This window comes from Chiloscyllium plagiosum, chromosome 19 (assembly GCF_004010195.1).
Source record: "Chiloscyllium plagiosum isolate BGI_BamShark_2017 chromosome 19, ASM401019v2, whole genome shotgun sequence".
Taxonomy (NCBI): Eukaryota; Metazoa; Chordata; class Chondrichthyes; order Orectolobiformes; family Hemiscylliidae; genus Chiloscyllium; species Chiloscyllium plagiosum.
Genome location: NC_057728.1, coordinates 2,368,400 through 2,379,288, shown reverse-complemented (window position 1 = coordinate 2,379,288; position 10,889 = coordinate 2,368,400). Strand labels below are relative to the sequence as shown.

Here is a 10,889-nt window from a genome sequence, read left to right as displayed (position 1 = left end):
CTTATTTCTGGTACTCCTTGCGTTGAAGTATACGCACTTGGACCCATCTCTGTGTCCGCAAGTATTCCCTGTCTGTGCTACCTTCTTCACAGCCTCCCTACATTCTTGGACATCCTGACAAACAGCTAGCCTACTTGCTGGACTACAAGTCCGGATCCCATTCCCCTGCCAAATTAGTTTAAACCCCTCCCGAAGAGTGCTAGCAGACCTACCCCCCAGGATAATGGTGCCCTTCTGGTTCAGGTGCAACGGGTCCTGCTTGTACAGGTCCCACCTTCCCCAGAATGCAGTCCAATTGTCCACATACCTGAAGCCCTCCCTCCTACACCATTCTTGCAGCCACGTGTTCAACTGCACTCTCTCCCTATTCCTTGCCTCACTGTCACGTGGCACCGGCAGCAACCCAGAGATGACGACTCTGTCTGTCCTAGCTTTTAGCTTCCAGCCTAACTCCCTGAGCTCTTGAATAACCTCCCCACCCCTCTTCCTACCTATGTCGTTGGTAGTGGTGAATAAGATGATGAGGGGCATGAATAGAGTGAATAAAAAACAGCCTTTCCCCAGGTTGAAGGATCAATCGCAAGGAGGCATTATTTTAAAGTGAAAGGCAAGAGGTTTTCAGGGGATTTGAAGAAAAGCCTTTCAAACCACAGGGTTGTGGGGGTCTGCAATGCAGTGCCTGAGAGGGTACTTGAGGTAGGTGAAATAACTCCAAGAGTCATCAAATCACCCTTTAATTTACATAAGAAAAGTCCTTCACACTGATCCAGCTTCCTCAGAGTGTCAGGATGTCTGACACTCCTGTTTTTATCTGTCTGCCAAGGCTCCCTGAATAAATCAGATTAACAGCCCCAATCAGGTAACTCATATTCTATCTTATTGACCATGATACCATCACTACATTGGGAAACCTCACAACCTTTTAAAAAGTACTTTTTAGTGTGATAACGTTCAATGCTCTAGGCCTATTGCGAGAAAGTGTTGGTAGTAACATCTTTTTGGTGGTACAGACTCAGAGGGCCAAGGGGCCTCTCTTGTACTGTATGATTCGAATGTTGTAGTGTAGCAAGCTGTAATCTTTAAGACCCAGTGCCACGACAACCTGTGGGTACAAATAAAGGAGAAATAGGCCTGTTTGTCTGTGTGATTCAAATTACTTATTCTTGAGATATGAGCATCATTGGCCAACATTTGTTACCTGTCCTCAATTGCCCTTGAACTGAGTGGCTCCCAAGGCCACTTCGTTGCATAGCTAAAAGCTTGGAATCTGGAGTCACATGAATGCCAGATTTCTTTCCCTAAAAGGATACTAGAGAACCAGATGTACTTTTTTTGACATTCAGTGATAATTTTATGTTTGCCATGGTTCTAATTGCAGTTTTATCAATTGAAATTAAATTCCATTAGTTACCATGGTGGGATTTGAACCCATATGTCTAAAGAATTAGCCTGGACCTTTGGATTACAAGTGCACTGATATTGCCACTATGCCACTATCTTCTTAAAGTTCTGAGCGCCCTCAGTATGTTATGCAGCCTTTTCTGTCATTTAAAGAATGATGACCCCTTACGACTTAAATTAAGTGGTCCAATGTACTAAATTACTTAACATTGTTACTGTCATCCTGCAGCAATCCCACTGGGAATTATTGTCATTCATGGAGATTGTGACCTAGAGACTTGTCGCAGGTATATCGACCGACTACAGGAGGTAAGATATAGATCTATGAGAACTTCATCTTGTGGTGATGTTAGTGACATGTATATCCATTTCCAGGCTTTAATTGACGAATATAGTGAGCACAATACAGCTGGATATTTGTAAAATGGTCAAGCTTATTGCACCATAACGGGTGTTTGTCCTGTTGGCCACAGGTGTTGTGAATTAGGGAAGAACACCGTGGGGCGGCATGATGGCTCAGTGATTAGCACCAAGGACCTGTGTTCGATCTCAGCCTCGGGTGACAGTGTGGAGTTTGCACATTCTCCCCATGTCTGTGTGTGTTTCCTCCGGATGCTCCGGTTTCCTCCCATGGTCTAAAGATGTGCAGGTCAGGTGAATTGGCAATGCTAAATTGCCCATAGTGTTCGGTACATTAGTCAGAGAGAAATGGATCTGGGTGGGTTACTCTTTGGAGCGTCGGTGTGGACTTGTTGGGCCGAAGGGCCTGTTTTCCCCAACCTGTCTGACTAGAGACAGAAAGCAGCATTTCCAAAATGGCCTGACAGTGATTTATTGAGGGTGATGATTGTAGCTTGTCTTCTATCAGAATCTTTCAGTCAGCATCATATTATGGACTCGTCAACACTAATGTCTACAGGCCTTGTCATTGAATGTATTTGGCAAGGCCTTTGTGCACTTTGAAAATTTTTTTCCCAGCACTGATTTTTCTGTTTGTTATCCAGGACTTTTACCCATCAACACCCGATGGACACCGGATTCATTACCAGGTAAGGCTAGCCTGATATAGATGCTTGAGGGTGCCCTTGAATGTGGATATTAAGCATTTGCCTTCTCTTGCTTCTGCCCTGAGGGGTTGGTGATGCCTTTAACTCTGCTAAGTACAGCTTGGTATTGGAAATGTAGCTTCATGCTGCAGAGATGGTTGTATATGCCAGCTCTGTGTTTAAAACCAATTGCATATTTCTCCTGATACCGTCATACTGCACTCATCTTTGCTTACAATCGTTGGCATGGGAGACTTCCCATGCTTCTACAGCACTGAACAAGGCTCATGGCTGGCAGGAGGACAGGTGCAGGAGGTGAAAGTGAAGGTGAACGAGAGAAAAGGAGATTGGTAGTTTAGATTTGGAAAACTGGGAGATACCACAATAACTGAAATGGAGGAGGAGTGCTAATGTTCACTAAAAGTGTGGAGAGTGCCAGATTTCTCCAATAATGTGGAGAGAGACGGTGCTCACTAATAGAGTGGAGAGAACCAATGGTCACTGATGGTGGAACAATTCCAGTGTAACATTCGCATCACACAAATGCCAGGCAATTACTATCTCAAATAAGAGACTATCTAATCATCGCCCCTGATATTTAATAGTGTTAATGAATGAATGAACTTCAATGAATCCCTGCACTTCCAACATCCTCAGGATTATCTTTGTCCAGGTACTCAACTGGACTTGCCACATAAAAACAGTGGCTGCAAGAATAAGTCACGGGCTAGGAGAGCTTATCCACCATTAAAAGGCCCAAGTCAGGATGGAATGCTTACCACTTGGCTGGATGAATGCAGCTCCAGTAAGACTCAAAACGCTTGACGCCATCCAGGACAAAGCAGCCTGCTTGATTGGCATCATATCCACAAGCACCCACTTCCTCCACCACCAATGCTCAGTCGCAACATTTTGTACTATCTACAAGATGCACTGCAGAAATTCACCAAAGATCCTTAGAGAGCACCTTCTAAAACCTATAACCACTTCCAACTAGGAGAAAAAGGACAGCGGATATATGAGAACACTACCACTTGCATGCGGACTTGGAGATAGATTGCTGTTCCTTGGCTTTCACTTGGCTGGGTCAAAATCCTGGAATTCCCTTCCTCAGGGTATTGTGGTTCAACACAGACTGTATTGGTTCAAGAAGGCTCACCACCATCTTCTCAAGGGCAACTGGGGATGAGCCAGTGTCCCACGCGGTTAAAAAATGTGTTCAGTGACAGTGATGAGAGTTCTAATGTTCACTGACAGTGAGGAGACTGTGTGTGCAGAATGATAGGGGGTATAAAGAGAGAAGATAGGAGCAGAAGCTGGCATACCCAGGGTCAATAAGGAGAGGATCATTTGTTTCTATGTAGCTGTACCTCTGGAAGGTCAAGTCCTCATGGCAGATCAGTGATGATAACTGGAGGTCACAATGGGCTCAGTGAGTGTGCATGCCAGTGGGTATTATACTTGTCAGTGGAATACCACCTCATACTTTCAACAGCCCATATGAGAAGCAGGTTTTGTTGAGGTGAGGTGAGGGGAAGGCAACAGTGAGACCTTTTGAGTCTTCTTTCCCTGTTTAATATGAGCATGGCTGATGATCTGACTCAGTCCCTTGCTCCTGCTTTCTCCCTTACACCTTAAGAAACCAAGACCTATAAATAGAGAGGTGGGATATACCACCAGCGCTTCACTGGTCACACTGACGATGTTACTTCGTATGGTGACGAAACGTCTGAAAACAAACCTTCAAGCTCAGAAGCTAACTTACATACTTACCCTTTTATCCCTTTAGCCCTAAGAACTATAACTCCTTGAAAATATTAAATGTTTTGGCTTAACCCTAATCTTGCTTTATATATCAGTCAATACCACAGGCTGAACACTCACTATGTGAAGGAATCTCTCCTCATTTTAAATATCCTACCCACTATCCTTAAACTGTGACTCCTGGTTCTGGACTCAGGAACAATGGAAACATCCTTCCTGTGTTTGTTCTGTCTAGGTCTGCTTGAATTTTATAGGCTTCTATGAGGTCGCCCACTCATTCTTCTAAACTCCAGTGAATTTAATCCTAACCAATCAAGTCTCTCTTCATATGCCAGTTCTCCTAGACATCAGTCTGGTAAACCTTCATTGCAATCCCTCCATAGCCAGAACCGCCATTTTCAGATAAGAAGACCAAAAAGTGCACAGTGCTCTAGGTGTTGTCTCACCACTGTCTGGTGCAACTGCAGCAAGATATCCCTATTCCTATACTCAAATTGTCTCACTATTATCTCATTTGCTTACTTTACTGCCAGCCATGCCTGCATGCTAACTTTCAGTGACTGATGTGCAAGGGCTCATCTCATTGCACCTTCATGTTTTTGCGACAAATGGGAATAACCTCTTATTTATCATATTATACTTCATCACTCACTCAATGTGTCCAAATCACATTGAAGTATCTCTGCATCCTCCTCACAGTTTACCCTCCTACCTAGCTTTGTGTCGGCTGCAGAATTGGAGATATTACATTTAGTCCCTTCATCTGAATAATTAATGTATGTTGTGAATAGCTAGGGTCCAAACTCTAATCCCTATGACACCTTACTATTGACTGCATGCTGCTCAGAAAAAGATTGGTTTCTTCTTACTCTTTGTCTCCTACCTGCCAACCATTTCTCTATCCATGTTCATACACTACCCCGAATCCCATGTGTTTTAATTTTACATGCCAATCTCTTATGTGGACCTTTATAAAAAGCTTTCTGGAAGTCCAAATAAATTGCACCCTCTGGTTTACTTTGTCAACTTTACTAATTGCATGTTTGAAAATTTTCAGTTGATTTGTCAAGCACGATTTCCTTTTTGTAAGTCCATGTTAACTTTCTATAACCTGTCATTGTTTTCCAAGTACTCTGCTATTAAATATTTTGTCATGAACTCTAGCTCTCCATCCTCTCCCACTAATGTCAGGTTAACTGGTCTATAATTCCTAGTTTTCTGTATAGCTCCTTTTTAATAGTGGGGTCACATTAGCTACCCTCCAATCCATAGGATCTGTTCCAGGTCTATAGAATCATGGAAAATGACCATCAATGCATCCATTATTTCTTGGGCCACTTTTTAAATCACTCTGGGATGTGGATTTATCAGGCCCTGGGGATTTGACAACCTTTAATCCTGTTGATTTGCTCAGCACCATTTCCCTCCTAATACTGATTTCCTTTGGTTTCTCCCTGTCACTAGACCATGCATTTCCCAACATTTTTGAGATTTTGTTTGTGCATCCCTTTATGAAGAGAGAACCAACATGTGTACTTAATTGGCCTGCCATCTCTTTGTTCCCCATTATAACTTCCATGTTTCTGACCATCGGTGGCCTACACTTGTCTTCACTAATCTTTTTCTCTTTGCATACCTTAGATACATTCCATTCTTTCATCTAAGTGATTAATACAGACTGTAATTAAATGAGGCCCAAGCTGTAGCACTCCTTTCAGTGCAATCTTCCCAATATTCATTTATCTTGATCTTTGTTTTCTAAAATTAATGGGGTCAATTGTAACTATTATTAAGGTGATTTAATGGTTCATATCAATTAGTCTTATCAGCAGTTCATTTTGTCATTCTTCAGAGAGGATGACAGACAAAATATCTGCTCCTGATCATTAGGGAGTATATTGTTACAGTCCTTCCCTGTTTGCACTATCACAGAGCGAGATATAGCAAAGGTGTCAATCCCTGTTAACAATGCTAAGGTTGCTAGCGGAGCATCCAATATCATGGGACCTACAACAGACTCAAAGTGGACACAGTTTCTTTGTTGTTTGTCTTCAATTTTTCAGACATTGAGTTTTTCTTTATTTTCAGGACAGCGACTCTTCCCAACGCCGAATGTTGTCTTCGCAGAATCTTTCTTCCAAATGGTGCTTCCTTGATTGTGAGTAGACACAGATGAACTGCAATAGCAATGTTATCCCTCAACCTTCGTTCTTGTTCTTCTCACCCTGTGAGTAAGACTTGCACCATCAAAAGGATCAATTGTTCTTCATTCATTATTATTAGCAATCCATTAATGAGGAGCACACCATTAGTAGGGTACCATGTTTTCCATTCATGCCATTATTGAGGTTTGCATTATCTATATTTTCCTTCTCTATTCCTTAATCATGAAAAACAGTCAACAGTACCATTTGGAGCTGAGTATAATGACTGCCTACATTTTTTTTTACATTGAGTAGCTTCCTCCACTGATGTACCCACAATTAATATATTCGAAGGCTTAATGTAATCCTCCATATTAATCTGCTTGGAACACTAATACAGCCCATACAATTGTTTCGCCGAGCTATTCAGATAATACTCATCCTTGAGCGCTGGGTCCACCCCAGTGGCTACTATTAATGTGTCCTTGAACAGCATTGCCTTCCACAAACATTATCCCAAACTGACTAGGGCCCAAATGCTAATGCACCTTTCAGACTCTGATCTGCTTCCATATCAGGGCATGCACACAGAGATTATGTGTCATACAGCTAATGTACCAATGTGCTTTGAATGTTAATGCAGAGAAAATCATCTAGTGACCTGCATGGCCACAGATTTGGAAGACCAAGCACACCATGAGACTTGATACAAATTTGTCTTCACCTGTCAGTTTGAGGTCTGACACATGAATGGGGCTGGATTGCTATTTGCTGTACTAGTTTGGGAAACAAGGGGAAGGCCTAGTGGTATTTTTGCTGGATTATTAATCCTGAGACTCAGCTATGGGGATGTGGGTTTGAACCCTGCATTGGAAGATGGAGGAATTTAAATTCAATATATTAAAAAAAAATATGAAATTGAGTCTAACGATGACCAAGAAACCATTGTCACCTGGGGTGAGGTCAGGCAAGTGTGGTTGGTGCAGAGTGGGGTCAGTGATGAGCAGGTTCTGATTCCTCTAACTGTTCCTGGATAACTGGGTCAGAACTGTCCAAAGGATGCAACTCTGACTTAGAATTGTAAATTTTTTTGTTGTGTTCCAGATGCTTGAAGTTTAACCTTCCTAGATTGTTCCTGAGTAGTCAGGAAAATCAGAAAACCCATCTGGTTCATTAATATCATTTAGGGAAGGAAACTTCTGTCCTTCCCTGTTCTGGCCTACATATGGCTCTCAGTCAACAGCAATATGCTTAATCCTTAACAGGTCTGTGGAGCAATTAGAAATGGGCAATAAATACTGGCCTGACCATTAATGCCCACGTCCCGTGAATGAATTTTAAAAAACACTATCAAAACCAGGATATAGAGACGGGGTTCTGATTGTTTTGGAGGGTTAATCCAATTATGGAGTGAGTGATAGAGGGGTTTGGGATGAATCCAGGTTGGTTTTTGGACAAGGAACTAGATTCCTTCTGTTTCTGGTGCCCATGCAGTGCAGAGAAGGCTGGATTCAGTCCTTCATGATGTCTTTTCAAGATACCAGCTTTCCTGCGCACTTAAATGTTCAAAATCTATAACATGTTTATATGAAATGCCTCTTCAATTTTTCCATAGGTGTCACATGATATTGTGAAAGTGTAAAAATAAAATAGGGAAACAACCGTCCAGCTGAGACTTTGTTGAATCCGTACTGTACTGCTGGACATCACAATTTCACCCCATCACTCCTTCCACTTCTGTCTTTGTATTCAAAAGAATTTATTCTGCCAAAATAATTTTAAAAGCGCAGTATATTTAAAGGAAGGACACTTTGTGTCTTTTAGTTTATTTCAAAAATGTTTCTTTAGTAGTTTTTTTTGACTGTCGCTTTTTTCTGGTTCCCGCCTCTTTGATTCCGGCCACTGGTTTCTATGTCTTTGTATGTCTTACTTGTGATACTGTCGGTATTCTTAACTTTAAGCTTAATTATATTTCTCAAACTGTGACTTCAGTCTTTGAGGCTGGGCTTCACATTTGTTTTCACCTCTTTCTATCTCTGCAGCAACTTCTCTGGACCGCTTCTACCGTATTGACAGAGCTCAGGTATGAGACATGAGCTGGCAGCACCCATGTTATTGCCACTTGCTTTTTAGTATGATTCATGCAATCCTATCACTCTGAGTTATCTGGATCATGCCATAAAGTTAAAGAAATCACTTTGCAACGAGTGGCCAAGCAGGTGGGTAAGTGGAGGAGAGTAGTTCAGGGGATGATATGATAATGATATTTTGTGAGAGAGGGGGTAAGATTGGGCTCGGGAGACAAGTCAGGACATTGCAGGGGTGGGAGATCTATTTAAGAGCAGTGATGGGTCTGTGGGGATGGTGGTTGGGATAGGGGATGTTTCAGGTCACAGGACATTATCAATTTAGAGGAGGTTGGGCCAGATCTGGGGTGAGGACAGCACGGTGCCTCAGTGGTTAGCACTACAGTCTCACAGCGCCAGGGACCAGATTTGCGCCATATTTGATTCCAGCCTCGGGCGATTGTCTGTGTGGAGTTTGCACATTCTCCCCATGTCTGTGTGGGTTTCCTCCGGTGCTCCGTTTTCCTTCCACAGTCTGAAGATGTGCAGGTCAAGTGAATTGGCCATGCTAAGTTGCCCATAGTGTTAGGTGCGTTAGGGATAAATATAGGGAATGGGTCTGGGTGGGTTACTCTTCGGAGAGTCAATGTGGACTTGTTGGGCCAAAGGGCCTGCTTCCATACTATAGGGAATCTAAGAAAAAAAAAGTGTGGTTGGTGTAGAGTGGTGAGCAGGTTCTGATTCCTCTAACTGTTTCTGGGTTACTGGGTCAGAACTGTCCAAAGGATGCAACTCTGTCTTAGAACTGTAAACTTTTTGTTGTGTCCCAGATGTCTGTAGTTCAACCTTCTTAGCTCGTTCCTGAGTAGTCAGTGAGTCAGGGCTTCCAAAGAGACTTGTGGCCCATCTTTCACTATGTTGCTGTTGTCTAACTACTGTCTGTGAATCAGAAGATCTGTGCCATGATCTTTTGAGGTTTAACATCTCTGAGACAGCAAGATTTGCTTCACCTTGTGACCTGAGTGTAGTTTCAGGTGTTTGTATGAGCTGAGCTCACCACTCTAGCAATACGCCACCTACCTGGGAGCAATTGTCCTTTCAGCTGAACTGCCTGATTTCAGCTCTTCACAAACCAACTTCTTCAAAAATATTATTACACACTTCTGAAGCAAGAGCTAATTGAACCTAGCCCTCTGGTCCAGAAGTAAGTATACTACCACTGCATCACCAGAGCCTCCTCCTTTATCCTGCTTTGTTAAATAAGACATAATTCTCCCATCATTTAGATGATTAATGAGGTCCTTCAGCAACAGGTGATGATAGTGAAGGAGGGCACCAAATAGAGTAGCTGGCGCAGTAGTGTGGGGACCTCCATCAATTGGAGGCACATTAAGGGAGTGCTCTAAGCTGGGCAGTTCGAAATGTCAAATGGACCCTCTTTGGAGGAAGGGGTGTCTTTAGGGGAAGGAGGCAACATAGGTCGAAAGATCAGACAGACAAAGGATTTCCTCAACCTGATGTGACCTTAACTTTCTGCAAGCACCGTGTCCTATATGTTTAGTCCTAATTTCCCTCCATGTTTGTAATGATCTGATGTCAATGCAATAAAGAATCCCTTCTTCATGACCTTTGGGCCAACTGTGTGTTCAAATTTCACATTAAATTCCTCGATGAAACCTCAAATGGTCCAGGTGTATGGATTCTGATTTGTCTTACTGATAAGCCTTATTATTTGATAAGGTAAGGCTTTTCTATTTATATTTCTTCTATATCGTGTGATTGGTTAAAAGTTTGCTTTTTTTAAATTTATCTATGAATTGGTTATTTCAATAAGACCATAGCAGAGATGTACTAGAAATGATTTAACTCATAAATTTGTATACATTAGTTAGCTAAGTAGAGATGGCTGGGCAGGTGATGTGCTGTAGCTGTAAGATGTTGGAGCTGGCAGATCCCATTGTGAATTGCAGTGATCATATCTGCAGCAAGTGTTGGTTGCTGGAAGAACTGAGCTGATGATCTGGAATCTGAGCTTCAAACACGGCAGCACATCTGGGAGGGGGAGAGTTACCCTGGACACTTTCTTTCAGGAGGCAGTCACACCTGGTAAATTAAGTAATTAAAATTCAATTAATAATCAGTCACAACAGGGTAGACAGGTAGGGGGAATCCCGAGTTCAGGAATGGGGGAGGCTCAGCTTTTGACTTTATCCAACAGGTATGAGATTCTTGCTCCCTGTGTGGGTGGGGAAGAGGGCTGCTGGGAGAATGAGCCAGGTAAAAACAATGACTGCAGATGCTGGAAACCAGATTCTGGATCAGCGGTGCTGGAAGAGCACAGCAATTCAGGCAGCATCCGAGGACAGGCAAAATCGACGTTTCGGGCAAAAGCCCTTCATCAGGAATAAAGGCAGAGAGCCTGAAGCGTGGAGAGATAAGCTAGAGGAGGGTAGGGGTGGGGAGAGAGT

General features: G+C 42.7%; 1 protein-coding gene across 3 annotated transcripts in view; it reads left to right on the top strand.

The window, feature by feature from the left end:
* The window catches only part of dgki (diacylglycerol kinase, iota), a 253,041-nt gene that overhangs the window by 192,836 nt on the left and 49,316 nt on the right, over positions 1 to 10,889 (top strand). For all 3 annotated transcript variants that reach the window (XM_043708943.1, XM_043708942.1, XM_043708940.1), the window contains exons 23-26: positions 1,631 to 1,710; positions 2,406 to 2,450; positions 6,300 to 6,369; positions 8,398 to 8,438. In XM_043708943.1, coding sequence (XP_043564878.1) covers positions 1,631 to 1,710; positions 2,406 to 2,450; positions 6,300 to 6,369; positions 8,398 to 8,438 — 236 coding nt within the window. The remainder of the gene's footprint in view (positions 1 to 1,630; positions 1,711 to 2,405; positions 2,451 to 6,299; positions 6,370 to 8,397; positions 8,439 to 10,889) is intronic.